We start from the raw sequence: 18,948 nt of genomic DNA on the forward strand, positions 1-18,948 counted from the left end.
TCATATTATTTACAAGTTTCAATGAAACACAGATGTTGACTTTCATTAAAAAAGTATTCTGAGATCCAAATGGCTGAGTCTGACTGGGAACAGCCCTAATAGGTCTGTCTTTAGAGACCCTTCTATTAGTTCTGTGCAACAGATACACACAAGGAAGGATACAGTCAGTGTTGGTCATGCACAACATAAAGCACCTTTCCCTCAGAACAACTTTCACCCCTCTCAGTTCCTCGAAGCATTAGATTAGTAACTAATGATGCGGGTGTCTCGGTCAAATGCAAGCCATTGCAGACATCAGCTTGCTGCACTATTCACGATTATTTGCTTCAAAGGAAGCAGGCTGCGGTAAACAATTACTCTTGTCAGCTCTACCTGACAATTTCATCACCAGTTCCCCTCCTTTTCGCTCTTTTTTGGCCTGCTACAATAGTCCAATTTATTTCTGTTAGATTGCCTCATTGTTGCTGTTGCACCTTAGTCACCTTTAGCTCATGACACCCATTACCTTGTGTCTGCATAATCCCACCACAATGACTTCACCTTCATAGGTTTTTCATTTGCAGTTCAGCAGTGTTTCTCTCTTATTGGAAGAGTTTCGTGAGAGACAGAGCCTTTGTTATGAACAGCCCATCTTCACCCAGGCAGTATCTAAGCTAACTGATCACCTACCTAGTTATCATATATGGTGGTGTGATTAGTAGGAAGGGGTGACCCTTCATCCCACTGCTGTCATCTTTCTGTCTATTGGATTCTTCACTAGATCTATGGAAGTGTGTAAGGGCAACTAACACTTCTGCACAGTGTGGTAGCTGAAACAAATTTCTTGGCAAGTTGATGTAGCCCACAGACTATTTTGCAAGCCTGATGTTCTCTTACATTCAAATTGGATCACAGTATCACAGTATCACTTAGGTTGGAAAGGACCTCGAGGATCATCGAGTCCAACCTGACACCGCAGACCCCATGACTAGACCATGGCACCAAGTGCCACGTCCAATCTCCCCTTGAACGCCTCCAGGGTTGATGACTCAACCACCTCCCTGGGCAGCCCATTCCAATGCCGAATTACTCGCTCGGTGAAGAACTTCCTCCTCACCTCGAGTCTGAATGTTCTCATGTCATGGATGTTCTCATGTCAATTCCAATTTGGAAATAAGTCAGCAAATGAACTTATTTTTTAACAATCTTTCCTGAGTTGTGACCATATTGTTCAGACATGGTTGTAATGTCTTGGAGCAGGGGTTTCTTTTGTGTAGTATCATAGTATCAGTCAGGGTTGGAAGGGACCACAAGGATCATCTAGTTCCAACCCCCCTGCCATGGGCAGGGACACCCCCCACTAGATCAGGCTGGCCAGAGCCTCATCCAGCCTGGTCTTAAACAGGATAGGGCCTCAACCACCTCCCTGGACAATTCATTCCAGGGCTTCACCACTCTCATGGTGAGGAACTTCCTCCTCATGTCCAGTCTGAATCTCTCCACCTCAGACGTGTAAAACAAATTTCAGCTTTAGAAGCCGAAGAACCAAGAAGCTTGGTTTAGGCATTTGTTTTGCAGTGTAAATATTATTGGGTGTGCTTCTTTGTCTGAAGCCCATTTTCAGAACGAGATGACATGATCAATGTGTAGATATAATTTTGAAAGTAGTGATTTTGCTTACAAAGGAAAAATAATTTTGAATGAAAAAAAAAGATAAAAGAAAAAGGAACATTTTTGGAAGGATCATTTCTCCTGTAAAAAGTATTAGAATGCTGGCTGAAATAATCTGCTACTTAGCATTGTATGTCTGTGCATTATCCTTCTAAAGGATTGCCGCTGCATTTTAATACAGTATTTGAACAGCCTAAAATCTAAACTGTTTAGAATGTAAATGTTTCACTTCTTTTTTTTTTTTTTCATTTTAGAAAATAATAATTTGATGTTTCTTGTCAGAATAGCTTCATGTCCTCATGAAGGTCTAGAAAGCTGCTTAACCTTAGCTTCACTGCTTCTATGCGGACATTGCATAGCTGTATGCATTCTGTCTCCTCCATGCATTCCTGATGGCAAACTTATCTGCATAAAATGCATAGTGGATATTAGCAGAGGATGTTAACTAGTTAACTAGTTAACTAGAATTCAGTAAATTAAGAGTATACTAGGGAGGCTTGCAAATAAGTATTAGCCTTCAGTAAGTTGAAATGTTAGAGGAAAAGTTTAATGTGGTACTCGGACCAATAAGCTGTTCAGTTTGTGGCTAGAATTAAGAAAAAGAATGTAGAATGAGTTGCCTGTGTACTAATTGACTTTATGATGAGTATATAGCTAGAAACAAACACTTGTGTTGTGGTTCAGTTGTTGAAAGTATGTAATATTCTCATTTTATTTTGTGTGTTGTGTTTAGGAAGAGCAGTTAGAAGCAGTACTGTCAGCTGCTGTCCAGACAGGTTCTTTAGAACTTCTGATAAGATGCATTAAACGTTGGACATCTGAAGGTATTAATACTTATGTTATCATTGTATAGCATCATAGTATCAGTCAGGGTTGGAAGGGACCACAAGGATCATCTAGTTCCAACCCCCCTGCCATGGGCAGGGACACCCCACACTAGATCAGGCTGGACAGAGCCTCATCCAGCCTGCTCTTAAACACCTCCAGGGATGGGGCTTCAAACACCTCCCTCGACAACCCATTCCAGGGCTTCACCACTGTTGTTTTTATGTTTTATGAAATTGTTGAATCATTACCTTTTTATTCTCTCTATCTTTTTTTTTTAAGGCCTGCCGACAAGTTCTGCTAATTTACGGTTTGTTCTTCAATGGACATGGAACAAAGTGATTTATACAAAAGATGAGTTTGACCAAATATGTGAGTACTAGTGTACCATTCTGCAAACATAAAATTATTCTTCCTACTTGAGGTCCTTCAGTAATCTGCTGGTACATGATAATGCAGATGGTTCTTTAAGTGCACTTTAATGTTTCTCTGGAGGCTAATGATTTTGTGTATGTTCTTGAAAAGGTGTTCCGCTGTTTGATGGCTCTTGCAACTTCATTGACCCACAGACACTGCAGTCTCTTCAGCACTGCCAGTTGCTTTTAAGCAACCTTAACACAGTCTTAAAATGTTTTCTGACAGAAGTACAGGATATTACTGAAAAAGGTTTGTAATAGTATTGCTGTATCTTTGGTGTGTTTTATTAACATTTGGAATTATGCTTGGGTCTGATAGGTTGGACGCGATGATCTTGAAGGTCTCTTCCAACCTGATCTATTCTATTCTATTCTATTCTATTCTATTCTATTCTATTCTATTCTATTCTATTCGTTTTAATTGAGCTTTTTTAATTGAGCTTTTCTTGTTTATGATCATTGTAAGACAATCACATTTAGCTAGCAGAAGGGCCTGACATCTGGGACTACCACTTAATATGCCTCAAGTTCAGGGAAATTGTGGAGTTCATGCAAGTGGGTAGGGGAGGCTACATTCAGCAAGAAGCTATATAGGCACAGGATTGAAAGTACAGCAACTGAAAGTCATAATGCTGAAAAAGTCTTCTTTTTTCCACTAGCAGTTTATAACTGTGTGCAAATATTGTGTTGCAGATTGCTGAAAAATATAAAAGAAGCACAAATAAGTAACTTGTAAAAAGTAATATGAGTTTCTTTAGCTTTTTATATCATCAGTTGTTCTTGGCATATTGTTCCTGAGTATATTTACTTGTTCAGTCTTTGTATTTCATTTTAACCTTTAGTGATTTTGGTTCATTGCAGGTTTGGCTTTTTCTTTTGGTGGTGATTGTAGAGGTTTCAGCCCAATAAAAAAGTGATGCAGAATGAAAAATGCAAAGGCAAAGATTTCTACCATGTTCCTTTTATGCTGTCTTTTTAGGATGATGAAGGGAGTTTTGTAAAAATAAAAGGAATTGCATAATAAAAATCACCTTATGCCTTTATTCCAGGTTTTAGAAACCTGACAAACAAGAATGTGGTAACAAGCCTCATTTCTTTGTATGCACAAGTGGTCATCTGGTTCTGTCGATCCGGTCTCCTTCCAGAGGGTTTTGGTAAGAATAAACTGTACTGCATTTGTATCACGGAGACTGTCCTGTAAGTGATTTCTGTAAACACTTGCTTAGCCATGTTTTTGAAAATGTTTTGTCAAGTCACGTTGGTTCAGTGACAGCATATGCTGGAGCTGCATTGGTTTTTCAAATACATAATTCAAGTAGTTGTTTGGGTTTTTTTTTCTTTTGTTATTTTTTACAGTGAACTTCATCTTACTCTACATGTTCTGAATGATACATCAACTGTAAACTTGCAGTGACACTTGAGACAAGATGGAATCAAGTCTGGTGTCTTACAGTTCTTTTAGCAAAAGCAGAAACCAAACTGGCTTCTTTCAGAGTTGGAGGCTTCTTGATGCTTAGTTTGTTTGATCTTCTGTCTTTCTTGCTAGAAATTTTAGTTTCAAAATGTGACACTACTTTTTTAACTTGCTGTGACTTTATTGCCTGCAGATGACAATATGCTTTTGTCCAGACCTTTCTACAATTGTCTTCTGATTCAGAGCTATTATACTGGTCATCGACAGAAACTGGAGTGCTTATCAAGGTAATCCTTATAGAATTCTATATAGAATATAGAATTCTGAAAATTCAGAAGTGGAAGTGAATGGCTTTTGCATTGACAGTTGTATTTGTATAAATAAAGTTATGCTTAAAATAGAATTTGTCGGCAGTACTATTGACTTCAGCGACACATGTGTCCTGCTGAACACAGAGGTGACTTTCCTCTGTTGCAATGTTTATGTATACTTCTGCTTAGTATCATTTGTTGATAGTATCTTTTTTTTTTCCTAGCATACCTAATTAATTGCCTAATTGGCATAATTCTTTACTACTGAAAAAAGAACTTGTGAGCAGGATAGGATCAGTCATCTCCAGTTCAACAAAGTGTAGTGCGCACAGAACATTTGTTTTGGACACAGTAGAAAGCATGTTATGTTAAAAAATCATCCCCTTTATAAACTCATAATCGGTAGTAAAAATTATATTGGCCTTAATCTACTCACTAGTGCATTTGTGTAATTTAATAAGATAGTCCAAGTTACATGTGGCTGGCACCCCTAGCACTCTTGGAGCTATTGGATAGAAGTCACTTCCTGATGCAGATTCTCTTTCCTGGACTAGCTCGCTAGCATATAGGTGATATGCCTTGGATTAGATGATAATAGATTTTCCTTTGGAAAACTAAACAAAGACCTAAAGGGAGGTAGGCTGTGTCACTGAGAACAAAGTCCTACACTTTCAAGTAATACCACACTTCCTTTCTACTTCAAGTAATACCACAACAAGGAAGAAAATCTGAAAACTAAAAGGTTATTACAACTTTTCCCTTAATAAGGGAAAAGGGTTTCTATTTTGAACTTCTTTAATAACTCAATATGATGTAATGCACATCTTTTGCCTGACTCAGAAATTTATTTCACGTGCCCTTAAAGTTGTAACTATACCTTTGTATGTTCGTTACTTTGACTCACGGGAGATTTGGTTTGGTCTGGTGTTTTGGGTTTTTTTTGGTTGGTTTTGTTTGTTCATTTGTTGTTTTGTTTTGACCAGAGGAAATAGTTTACACTGAAAGGCTGGAAGTAGTGTTTTACTCTGTCCAAATCCTTCTCACCTTCTGTTGTAGAGGAAAATGGGATTCTGACTGCTTGATGATTGATGGAATGGTTTCTCAGTTAGGAGACAAAGTTGAGAAGTTGTGGCAGAGAGATGAAGGAGGAACTGGGAAATATCCACCTGCTAGTTTACATGTGAGTGTTACTTTCACTGAAAACAACAAAACACACCAGCCCCACCGCCAAAGCCAACAATTTATAAAAGCCAGGAGTTTTTCATTTTTCTTTTCCTTTCAGGCGCTGCTGGATCTGTATTTGCTAGAAAACATTGAAGAAAGCTACAAACATGCAATTGTATCCTTTCTAGTTATTTTTGTTACATCTTCAGCATATACACATACATTTTCTGAAATGTTTGGCACCTACATGTTTTAATAACATTTTTTAAGGTATGCTTCAAATACAGTGCTAGTGAAAACATTGAGTTTAGGACTAAGTCATAGACAGAAGCATTGCTTTGTTTCTTTGTACTGTGGATTTTTTACGTTTTCTTTCTTTTTGTCATCAACCTCTTTACTAATAAATGCTGAAAAATTCCCTTGTTTTTTTCTCTAAATTTAAGCACAGTTTTTAATTTTTAATTCACCCATATCTGTAGCAAATAGATACTTACTAGAATGATGCACTAAAATGTGCTGCTTTAGAGCAAAAGGATTTCGGACATTTGTACTGAAATCATCGATTTTTCCAACAGCTAATAATGCTTGCTTTGTTCTGTTAAAAGTGCAGGCACACAGAGTAATAAAAAGAGAGAAAAGTCACTGAGTGGAAACTTAATTTTTAAGCTTCTGAAATGTACAAAATCACTTTTGTTCTTTGTTGTCTACACCCAAGAGTGCAGCCTAGACAGCAAAAGGTTTAAAAATGTAAAAGCAGATGTCACAAAGAGAAAATTACACTCCTATTGAGTGATCCACATACTGGTTTAAATCCAGTTTTAATCATTCAAAGTGAAGTTGTATTGTAAGGACTTCATAATTTACATTTTTGGGTATACTCTGGAAATGAGGAAAAAAATTAGTTGTACAATTTGTTTGCATTAATAATCAAACATTGTTCATTGTTCAAATGTTTTGAATGGTCATCTGGTAGCTCTGCTGACTAAATGGAGCGCCTGAGTTTGTAACTGAAGAATTTAAATATCTAAACTTAACATTTTGGATGCTTTTCAGAAATCAAAGATTATTTCTTAGTGACTATTTATTCCAAATGCAATTTTGTGATTAGGACCTGGCTATCCTCAGGTTATAATATCTCAAAATGGAATGACTAATACATTAGTGTTTTCTGCTTCCTACCACTTTTTTTATTCTTCTCTGAATGTAATATGATAAATTTTTGCTCTTACAAATTTATTAGCCTTAATTAAATTTACAGACAATTTACTTGTTACTAGATATCATGCATCGCTTTCCAAATAAAACAGACACTTGGATCAAATCCTTCTCAGCTGCCTTTGCTATACCTTGGGGTCATGTTCAGCTTATCCAAGGTTTTTGGCTTCTAGATCACAATGATTACAAAGTAAGTACGTTGCAGTTCAGTTAGACAGACATTGATGTAAAAAGTTATAATCCAAAAAGTGTTTTTAAAAAGCTGGCACTTGTCTAATAACAGGTCATAAAACATCAGCATCTTTTTGGTAATACTTCTGTGGTATCTTCAGCGATATAATCATTATTTGAAATTTTGCTCAAATTACTTTGACAGTAATTGATTAAAACAAAGAAGAGATGAACTTTAAAAATGCTTGATATCAAACCCATCCATTTGGGTTCTTTTCAGCAGACCAGCTGAGCACTGATTTAAGTACTTCAAATACTAAATACTCAAATACTCTGATTACAGAGGCCTGATTTGTGACAGAAGATCATAAAAGTGACTTTTAAACCTAATTCATGTTCTTTCTGATGCTGAAAGTTGTTTGTTGCCTGTCACAATGATAATATAAATCTATTATTCTGGGAGAGTAGTTTTATTTAGTCATATGTTTTTTTTTTCAAGTGGCATTTGTATACAGAGATTTGGCTAACCCAGAAAAGTGTGAATTACTCCTTTTCTAAGTTTATTCTGTATGGCTAATGTGTATTTTTCTCTCAGATATCTGACAATTTTTATTTGCCCCTTCTGTATCAAGTATTCTGTTAGTTTGTCATCTAAGTTTATTTAACACACATTCACTCTAACTTAAGAAACCTTTGATATTTTTATTGCATGTGCATATGTATAGATTGTAATAAACCTGACCACTAACTTCCACAGAATTCCCTGGCCCTGCTCTTTCATCCAGCTACAATCAAAACTGTGTCATGGCAACATAAGAGAATTATTCAATCCCTCCTGTGTCAAGGAGAGCATAGCCAAGCCCTCAGATACATGCAGATGATGAAGCCACCAAAGTTAAGCAGTAGTGAAGTGCAGCTTTTCCTCACTGTATTATTGTCCAACAGGTAAAGAAATGTATCCCACTGTGTGGTGGTTTTAGGCAATGCCTTTAAAATTTAGCTGCAGATTTTGAGCAGAAAAGTAGAAAAATACAAATAAATCACTATTTGGTATAAAAAGGAAAACAAAAGATTATTCTAAACAAATTATTTGGGTAAATATCTGGAATTAGAGGAGCTGTACCATAACAATTCTCCCCTTTTCTCTTCTCTTCTGATCTTAGCTGGTTTTGCTTTGCTCAGTAGAGAACGTGCTTTGGCTGACCTTGGCTAAGTCTAACCCACTGCTTTCTCTCTCCACTCCTCTCCTGGGACAGGGGATGGGGGGGCAGTGGAACAGCTTCCCAGGTCTTTTTGACCAGGGGCAATTTTGTGTTGTTTACTAATTGTAAATATCTATATAATATTGTAAATATTGCATATTTATACATATTCATTTCATTCCATTGTAGAGTGTAGTTTTTGCTTGTAAATACAGCTTAATTTGCTTCTAACTGAGTTGATCTGGCAAAACGTTAATGCTGCAGGATAACTTCAACCCCCCACACACTATTTTGACATTCAAATATTATGAAAAATGGAGAACAAATAATATAAACCATAATGTCCCTGTCTTTCCTTTACACATTGAATACAATAATTTGGGGATATCTTCATTACAGGTGCATGATGGAGGCATGGGGTTTGTTGCAGCAATCTGCCACTATGTTAAACAGAGAAGAGCTGTTAAAACACACATTTGAAGTCTGCCAGGAGGTGGGACTTATGGAAGACTTCCTGAAGCTACCTTTCACAACTGCTGAGCTAGTAAGGGTGGACAAGACAAAAAAAATCTTAATAACATATTAAAAAAGAGAAGAGACAGAATCATAACAGATTTTTTTTTAATGTGTTATTTCTCTTAGAACTGTTTGGAGAAGCTTTTACAGACCAACACTTGTGTTCAGAAATCTGCATTTCCTTTAGTCTACAATTTGCAGCGTGCCAACTATATCCCAGCACTACAGCTGAATTGGTCAAAGAAGGTTAATCTTACGGTAAGCATAAAAGTTCTGTCAGCTGTGCAAGTGCCTGTGAGGTATTACTAACAGCTTTTTGATAGCATTCAATGGAAATTCTGCTTTGTTTTTTACACTGTCCTTTGAAGTACTAAAAATGAGTTTCTATACCTGAACTTAGAGCTGAACCTAAAATTTAAACAAACTATTTCACTACTTCAAGGCTACTCTTCCAAGTCATAATTTATTCATATACAACTTATGACAGACATTCTTACTTGTTTCTGCTTCTCAAATTGGCCAAATAAAATTTTGCATTGTGTGAACTTCTGTTAGGAATCTGTGACACATTTGCTGTTTTCCAGAACCATAGTTTATCAGGTGGTCTTGGAAGTGTTAAGTCTTGCATTTGAAAACTTTATTCCCGCCAGAGGGTGTGTGTAGGTAGGTTTTTCTTTGTCAATTTTGTAACCCATTTGAAAATCACAGGTGGTAACAAGTATATCAGAATAAGGTTCTGCAGAGTCTCAAAATTATTTTTATGTAAAGTTGTAGGCTCTGTTATAATTTCAGTCTTTCTCCTACTTAGCTAAAACTGGCAGTTGAAATTGGTATGCGCTGATGGGTAAAACTTCCTGCCATTCTGTGCAGTGGATGTGTTTTACTGTATATGTGGAGGAAATGTATTCAGTAATTAGAAATAACACTGTTAGAAAAAACTTCTGGGCAATTAACATACTTTAATAAGCTAACTTTTTGTTTTATGCTTTTCACTTGCTAGAATGTCCAAAATCCTTCCCTGTAAGAGAGAGCAGTTACCAGAAATTCTGTGTTAGACTAATATGGAAAAATCTTTCCTAGAGTTCATTGGGAGCTGCCTGGAGAAAGTGCTGAGCCTTCCAGATCTCCAGGGTCATGGAAACTCAATAAGCACTTGGAAGTGTGATTGATTCTCACACCTTTAAAAGCTAAAGTAGTGCTACAAGGAGAATTAATTTTGCAGTGCCTTGCTTAAGGTGACACATGTAAAACTTACAAACATTGGTATCTATTTATTTACTCCTTCCTAGACACCTCCTAGAGCTCAAAAGAAGCTTTCTTCAGAGAAATGGCCTTACTGTTCACCTTCATTGGTTACAAGAGGAGGTAATTTGGGGGGGAGGGGGATAAAATAAAATTGGCTACTAACCATCCCTTTGATTCCACAGTGCTAATGCATTTTCCCTCTTGGTTTGCAGACTCAAAACCAAAGCCACTATCAACCGTAGCAAAAAAAGTTGGAATAGCGACTCTCATCAGTAGTGTATTATCCAAAATTAGAGAAGCATGGGTAAGAAATGAGGAGAAAAGCAGTGTCTCACAATATGCTAGGTAAGCAGCCTTTCAACAAAGTTTAGCTTTGAGCTACCTGTTGGAGGAGAGAGATAGATATCCATTTGAATTACAGTAATGTTTTGGGGGGAAGGTGCACAAGCATAAAACTCTTTGGCTTTTTTGTGCATACACTATGAAACATTGAAGAATCAATTCATCATAAGGAATATTTGGAGAGAGGGATTTTGGCTATGATAATCTTATTTATGCAAATACATGTATTTACATTATTGTAAATATGTTTACAGAATTTCAGATAGCTGAAACTGAAAGTATGATTACCATCAAGCTATTTGTGTACAGATATTGAAGGATTTTACTGTATGATCAAACTAGACTACTGTCTTTTACCACTTCTTGCCCATTTTCTGCTTCATTTCTGCCTTTTTCTTACTTCTATCTAGACAGAAAAAACGTTGTGGAAAAGAATGTAGTATTGCAGATGATTTTCTTGCAAGTGACATGGTCAAATGGACTTGAATTCTGGTATGCTTGTACTTCAGGGGAATCAAAGTCAGTTACATTTTCCTTCTAATTCTAGACCTAGAGCTGCAGAACCAGCAGTCCTGCCACATCCTCTCCCTGATGCAGACTTGCCCAAAGCATTTCTTGAAAGACCAGTTACAAAATCTTCCCAAAAAGGCTTCAGGTATAGCTGGAATAGCTATTGCTTCTCATATAGAATATGTGTGTCTGTGTGTATTTCTGCCTATATGCTTTCCTGTTTGCAAAGTGTCCTGTTTGCCTTTAGTTTTGTATCTGTTCAATAAAGGTCAATTTTGGTGCAGAACTAAGGGGTGAATTTGAAGTGGTCCCACCACACAAATGTAAATTAATTTTTTTTTCTCATACTAGGATTACATCACTTGGGTTACTCCTGCCTCAAAAGCAGTGGTTTAGAAAATGAAGTATGACATGTAAAGCAGTAATTATAAAACAAAATATGTCTAGAACTTGTTCGTTGGTCTGATACATCACCCAACACCGAGGGCTCACCTCTATTTCTAGTACACCAAATGTTTTTGTTGTGCATCATCTCAGATTTGTTGAATGTGTCATGATTTCTCATTTATTTATTTATGTTCACATTTTTAATTTCCTGTCTTCACAGATTGCTGGGTTTTCTGGTCTATTCTGTTCCTTCATATTCTGCAGCAAAAGGTGGTAGCTGGCAGTCACCATACAGAGCTTCTACTTTTATGGCATCCAGGCCATTGAAATCAAATATGCATAGCTTCATCTCACTGAAGAATTTTTCAAGAGCACCAGAGCTGAATTTACTACAGACTCCTCTGGTGGTTAAGGTTTGTACTTTAAAAAACCAATAAGGACCAATTGAACCAAAAGTTCAGAAACAATTAAAATTACACCATCCAAGTATTTAACATTAACATTCTTGTATTCAGGTGGTGAAATATTTTCAGTATGTGTGTGGTTATTGTATATGCAGTCCTTTGGGAAGTTGTGGCAGTTTGAGGCTATGGGTGCTTTAAGAGGGCCACAGAGTTGAGACCTCCAGTGTCCAGAGGATCCAGCCCAGTGGGTGGACACAGGAAATAGTGTATTTCTTCCTATAAATTCTGCATTCCTATAAAGCTGGCTGCAAAGTCAGTTTGTCTCTCTTTCTTCCCTCTCGTCTCCCTGGGAGACACCTTTCTTACATTCTGGTTATCTTTACTGCGTGGTTGTGGCCTAAGCATGGGAGCAGGATTTGGAAACGAGGAGGGGCAGTTTGGGCCTGGTCAGCCTGAACCAGCCTAGCAATGGTGGGCAGGGGGGCAAAGAAAGAGGCCTGGGTGCTTATGGTAAATCTCAGGTGGGGGAAGGAAGAGCACTGGGGTTTTGCTCTGAATTGGCTGTCCTGGTGTAAAGAGAGTTGTGTGTAACGCTCTAGCTTAATCAGCTTGTGTGTTAAGCCTAGACTGTGGATTTGTTTGTATTCTATATGCTTTGCTATGCTCGCTACTATGTAACTGTAGCATTGTAGCTTGTGAGTTTGTGAATAGCCTTTCCATTTAAACTTTCCATTACCATCCAATCCATTGTGTGAATGTGTTCTTTTGCCCCTTTTGGAGCAATAGAGCGATCTGTCTACTCATTAAACCATGACAGAAGCAATATGTTGGGAACTGTCTTAAGGAGGGAAGGTTTAGTTTGAAGGTAATTGCAGTCTGCATGTTGTCCCTTAGCTTCATGAAATACTCTTGTCTTTACTGCATGGAACAAAGTAAGTTAAAATTGAATTTTCCAATATACTTAGATCAGCAATTTGTGGCTTAATTATCTCATTATTTAGATTTTCAATGTCTCTGTACAATTTGACTTGCACGCCTACAAGCACGAAAGTATATACTTAATTTACTTAATGCAGTTAAGTGAACAACTAAGTGCTATCAGTAAAGTGGTGTCAGTCTCTGTCAAATTTAGTGATGGCTAATTGTTTGTGTTAAGTTGTATTTCTATTCACTACCCTAAATCTCTTTATCATGCAAAGAAATCATATTTGAACTATTTTCATGGTGCTGTTCTTTTTGCCTTTTGCCTGCATGAACAAGCTAGTTGTGCTCTCTATGAATTACAAGTTTTTTTCTTCATGTTAAATATTGTCTGTATCATTAAGCTCATTTCATTATCCTCCTTTTAAATCTTTCATTACTGTATAATCTTTTTTGAGCTGAGGTAAAAAGACCTGGATGCTTCTAGATTAATATGTGTAGATGTTTTTCAGCAGTGTCATTTCATTTAGTCTAGTGTGTGGACTGATTAATTAGTGAATAAATGAGTTCTTGCTGTTGCTTTGCTGATTGTCATTTTGCATGGCAGTGTTTTCAGTCTCTCTACCTCAGGTAACATTTGAAGTTGTATGCTTTTTAGGAGATCAGTATGGAAACTGCAAACATTACTGGGGTAGGAGGTAACATTGCAGACAGTGAGATAATATATCCTTGTTTCTGCAGGAAATTAACTGGGAGAAAAATAACATTTTATGTTGCCATTAAAAAATAAATACATTTAAAAGCCAGAAGAAACACAGAAAGCGTGGGGGTTCAGCATTAGGATTTTAGTACCCTTGGAAAACAAACAGTGCAAAGGGTAAACTTTGTCCACTCTGCTGGTACAAACTCAGTTTCTAATTTCAATGAATACTTGTGACAAGTACAGTTTTCTGTTTTGATGATTCAACTGGTTTTAAATGAAATGTTTTTATTTCTTTTCATAGACAGCTAAAGATTTGGCCACATCTACTCCTCTTTCTGGTTTTTGTGGGTTTAAGCCTCGGTCTATTCTCAAATCCAGCCTTTGCACCATGACACTAGCAACTCCCTCTGCATCTGCAGGACAATCAGTTACTCCTCCTCCACAAGCAAAGAAAACTAGAGTGTCTTTCAGTGAAGAAAACTCAAATGCCAAACAATCTGTTATGGTAAGCTGGACTGCAATTTTTACAGTTAAATGCTTCATAAATGTGATTTGAACCCTAGAGTTCTTGGGTTTGCTTGTCGCTTTGAATGAGGTAAAGCATTCATATAGTTGTCAAATGAAATTGATCCATCTGAAATTTGTCCCCTTCTGTTCCTCCTTTTGTTCTGTCATTTGTGTTCCCTGATCCAGCTTGTCATGCAGTTACTGTAATAACATTTTGAGAAGAGGGGCAGAATGGGGCATGTGCCAATATCTATATGCGTGAGCTTGGACTAACAAGTTGTCATAATCTCTATTTGTCATAGCTTTTATTGTCTGTTATGAAGAGCATGAAAAAAGAAATCTTGAGTTATGATTGTAGGTATGCAAAGCTCTTTGTTCTTGAAAATGCAGTAATGAACAGCCTTGAGATGACAGTATAAGCAAACACAAGACCAAATTAATCTAAATTCTCCAGGGTCATGGAAACTCAATAAGCACTCAGAAGTGTGAGTAATTGTCACACTCACCTTTAAAAGCTAAAATAGTGCTACAAGGAGAATTAATTTTGTAGTAACTTGCTTAAGGCGACATGTAAAAATAACAAACAATGGTGTCTATTTACTCCTTCCTAGACCCCTCCTAGAACTCAAAAGAAGCTTTGTTTAGAGAAATGGCCTTACCATTCACCTTCATCAGTTTTAAGACGAGGTAATTTTGAGGGGGGAAAATATAATGGGCAACTAATCATCCCTTTGATTCCACAATGCTAATATATCTTCCCTCTTGGTTTGCAGACTCAAGACCAAAGCCATCATCGACTGTAGCAAAAAAAGACAGTAGAGGAATTTTGTCTAGTATAGCAGCTCTCATCAGTGATCTATATTCCAAAATTAGAGATGTATGGGTGAGAAAACGACATCCAGTTGTTCCTTCTCCAGAGGAAGAAATAACAGTTTCTAATAGCCTTCCTGAAACAGAGGAAATTAATGTAAGCAAAATATTCTCCCATTTTCTGCAGAATAGAGAAGATTTTGAAGATTGAGGATAGTGCTGACTTACTGGCAATTAGAAGGCACACAAAAATGTTGCATTTTCTTGATCTGGTTAATAGAATTTAAAACCTCGTTATGTAAAGGCACATACTCTTTTCTCCTATGCATTTTCTATACCTAGAACATAGAATAGAACCTGTCAAGTCTTGAGCCATTGAGAACTGTAGTAGTAAAAAACAAACTGACTACATTAAAAAAAAAACAAACCTGATTTTATTTGCTTTACTAGATCTTAAACATTTTTTAAACATTTCTTATTTGACTTTAAAAAATATAGTTTTGATGTTAAAGACAATAATAAGAGTTGGGGTTTGCAGTAAAAAAATTATGTGGGAACCAAACTCATTTTCAGAATGATTTAGGACGATTTAAGTGCTTAGATCCTTTACAATTTGCTAAGGGACATAGTTTAGCACCAGACTTGGTAGAGTTAGATAATGGTTAGACTTGATGATCTTAAAGGTCTTTTCCAGGTGAAACAATTCTGTGATTCTGTATACCCTAGCTGAGTCTGGCCTATGGTTAGTCTAATTAGTTGAGGGCAAGCATATGTCAAAAGGCAAGCTAATGGATTAAAAGAAAATAATCAAGTTTTAATGGCCATGAATACCAAATCTTTATAAGGTCTTTGGCAAGCCCAAATCATTGTCAGGTCTTTGTCGGGGTGGATGCATCCTACAGAGTCACAAACCTTCTGCAGTCAATTAGGTAGCATTGCAGTGAAGGTTTCTTTGATTTAACTGGTTCTTACTGATTTAGATATAAACATATATTTTGGGCTTGTCTACCTGCACTGAATTTAGGACAAAGTGCTTAATGCTTTCTTGTTCATAGATTCTTAAGCATAATAGATATATATACGCATAGTAGTATTTCTTGAATCTAGATTTGAAGCATGGCATGTTGCTCTACTAGCACACTTTAGCAACTTTTGACAAGGCATCAGGCAAGAAAGGAAGCAGATTCTAGGGGTACTCCTGTTAAGTGGCTTCTTCCTTCTGCCATTGTTGGCTAGCGTGGTAACCATGAGTTACTTGAAATACATTGAGATACTACTTTTCTTGTCCACATAAAAGTGTGAGTACAGGGAACCACAAAACATGAGATGGAGGTATTTAAAACACATTTGTTGTCTCATGTAATCCAAGTGTGGTGGTGAGCTGCTGGATGTGATACCTGGCAAATTTGATTAAGTGTTTCCATCACAACTATGGTGACTGAAACATTAAAGTTTGGGGACACAACAGTTTTAGACCTTGTTAGAGGCAGAGTTGGTTGCTGTATGGATTTGTATCAGTCCAGAAAGTACAGCAGTGTCATGATTACTGCCAGTTGTATATATAGCTTGTATTGTATAACTGCTCACTTTGATCATGGGTGGTGGCAAATAAAATGGAATAGAATTAACCAGGTTGGAAAAGACCTTCAAGATCATCAAGTCCAACCTATCATCCAACACTATCTAATAAACTAAACCATTATTAGTCATGAAGTCTCAGAAATGAAGCAGAGGACTGCACACACTGAATACTCTGTTCTCTGTCTGTTAAACTCTTACCTGTAGTAGGGAGCTCATCATATGTTTCTAACTTTACGTTGCGTGGTGATCTGAAAGGAAAAACAGCATTTCACTGTCCTCAGTTTTGTCTAGCTCAGTTTGTAGTTAGCCTGTTTGATAATTAATAATGCATTAACATTTTTCACCTTTAGGTTATTGCAGATAGTGCAGTCAAGGCACAAACCTCAGAACAGTACCTGAAACATTACCATATAGTGAACCCCATCCATCAGGCAGTCTTTAGTACATCTACGATGCCAGAAGAGCAACCCTTTGCAAGTGATGCGCCTGACACACGAGATGGTAAATGTGATGCAGCTGAGGGAGATGCAGAGCCTTTTGTATCTCAGAGTAATTTTACTTCAATCTTGGGAAAAGAAGAAGGTGAAGCAGAAATGGGAGACCTGCTTGTAAACCAACTGGAACAAAACCAGAGGAAAAACCTATGAAGAGTTTAGAAAATACCAAAAAGCAACAACGTGCTACAAAGCCAGTGTCCACTGTCACTAGTGATCAGGAATCTCAAAATACTGCAGTCACTCCCATATATTCCTGAACCCATTAAGGTACCCATTGCTGAGAACTTACTATATGTAACCCAAGACAAGAAGTAAAGAGTTTATATGTGAAGTCACAGAACAGTATATTCATGAAACCGTAGGTGAAAAGGAAACTAGATTCCAGAATGGAAAAGCACCCTTAACAACTCTGCCAGAAGGAGTGGAAGGTGAAACTAGAAGACATTGTCAAGTAGAGTGTATCCTCAGTACTAGTTAACTTGAACAATCTCTGTCTCTGTTAAGCTCTAAACTCTGCAGTGGACATTCTCTGGAGTGTCCTATGCTGGAAGCCAAACTCTTTTATTATAGTGACCTCTCCAAACCTTTTTAACTAGTGACTTTGGTGTCATTTAAGTAATTTAACTGGAATTATTAAATACAAATATAGTACAATTTATCTTAGATGAGAATTTTCTGTTATATACCTGAAAACACATCTATTGCTGCCTGTTCCATCAGTTTCTTTGTGCTGGATCTTTCTGTAACTGACAACTTCTAATAAACTTGTGCAACAAGCACACATTTTTCTGGTTTTCTCCTGTATTATCAAATACAACTGTGCCTAAAAATAATGCTTTATAACTCTGCATGAGATCAGTGCCTTGCAAGATGCCATCCTGTTGTATTGAAGATCTTTTCTATAATTCAAACAAAAATACAACTACTTAAACACTTGAAAAATTTTTTATTTGCTTGCTTGTGATTCAGGAGAGGATTGTCCATACATATTCATTTCTCACAACCCTCAAAAATAATTTATCAGCAGTGTTGTCTGCATGAATTTCTCAACAAGGAATTTTCAGTTAGAAAATTGCTTTATTTCATCCGCCGAAAAAATAATTCAACTAAGTTTCACTTTCAGTTTCAGTTACACAAAACAAAAAAGCAATTTATTCTGAGGATTGTGAAGTGGATTTACTATGCAGCAGGAAAGAGGTTGTGGCTTCCTTAGTTATGCTGTATCCTTGTTAATATGTCTTATCAGTGCTACAGCTGCTTCCTTACTACTGTCTGATTTTTAGAAGAGTTTATAGGCCAATTAAAAAAATAACAGAAACACAGTTTGATGTCAAAAGGAACTATACATAACATAGAATTTTGCTTTCATATATCTCAAAGCATTTCAAATATTAGATCATATTCACACTTCCTTTGTGAAGTACATCTGGAGATTAATATGTTTTTAAGTTTAGTGGCAGCAAGTACAATAATCTGGTTTATGTTGTTTGTAACTCAGACAATAAATATTCACATGGTAATGCTTGCCTCAATCCAGTGACTTCAGGTTTTATGAGTATTCCATGTCTGTTGTGGTTGGGAAAGTGAAACGTGAAATAATTACAGCCTGTCCAAGGTCACATACTGGGTCAGGAGAAAAACTGCTCTTTATTTTCTTAGGAGTTTGGGAAAACTAGAATTATTTTGCTGTCCAGTGATAGGACAAAGAAAAATGGGTACAAGCTAGAACAGAGGAGGTTCTACCTCAACAAAAGGAGGCGCTTCTTTACAGTGAGGGTATTGGAACACTGAAACAGGCTTCCCAGAGAGGTTGTGGAGTCTTCTCCACAGAGATTCAAACCCTACCTCCATGCATTCCTGTGATCCTGATCTGGCAGTGATGTTGGACTCAATGACTTCTGGAGGCCCCTTCCAACCCCTAACATTCTGATTCTGTGACTCTGCGAGGAGAAAGAAATCAAAGACTGCAGAGCAAAGCATATAGTCAAAAAAGTATACAAAAGAGCATATACCATTTGTAATACAGAACATGAACTACACTATCTTGATAGGTCTTTTTCATTTAACGCTGACAATAATTGTGTCTTCAAGTGTAATAAATATATTAAACAGTTTCATGCAGCAGCTAAGCGAAATTATATGTAGACAACTGAAAAA

At 36.9% G+C, this 18,948-nt stretch overlaps 1 protein-coding gene across 1 annotated transcript in view; it reads left to right on the forward strand.

The window, feature by feature from the left end:
* Window positions 1-18,246, forward strand: part of LOC137449628 (protein ELYS-like) — a 57,798-nt gene extending 39,552 nt beyond the window's left edge. Inside the window, 22 exon segments of the mRNA XM_068155335.1 lie at window positions 2,384-2,474; window positions 2,758-2,847; window positions 3,001-3,141; window positions 3,941-4,045; window positions 4,499-4,592; window positions 5,673-5,796; window positions 5,899-5,955; window positions 7,039-7,185; window positions 7,924-8,111; window positions 8,768-8,912; window positions 9,011-9,142; window positions 10,174-10,249; window positions 10,342-10,474; window positions 11,019-11,126; window positions 11,589-11,781; window positions 13,698-13,901; window positions 14,515-14,590; window positions 14,677-14,870; window positions 16,645-16,900; window positions 16,903-17,021; window positions 17,023-17,096; window positions 17,098-18,246. Coding sequence (XP_068011436.1) covers window positions 2,384-2,474; window positions 2,758-2,847; window positions 3,001-3,141; window positions 3,941-4,045; window positions 4,499-4,592; window positions 5,673-5,796; window positions 5,899-5,955; window positions 7,039-7,185; window positions 7,924-8,111; window positions 8,768-8,912; window positions 9,011-9,142; window positions 10,174-10,249; window positions 10,342-10,474; window positions 11,019-11,126; window positions 11,589-11,781; window positions 13,698-13,901; window positions 14,515-14,590; window positions 14,677-14,870; window positions 16,645-16,900; window positions 16,903-17,021; window positions 17,023-17,096; window positions 17,098-17,269 — 2,919 coding nt within the window. The 3' untranslated portion in view covers window positions 17,270-18,246.
* Window positions 18,247-18,948: the final 702 nt, after the last annotated feature.

The sequence above is a fragment of the Melanerpes formicivorus genome, unplaced genomic scaffold (assembly GCF_026170545.1).
Source record: "Melanerpes formicivorus ecotype bairdi unplaced genomic scaffold, bMelFor1.0.p_v2 SCAF_2, whole genome shotgun sequence".
Classification (NCBI taxonomy): domain Eukaryota; kingdom Metazoa; phylum Chordata; class Aves; order Piciformes; family Picidae; genus Melanerpes; species Melanerpes formicivorus.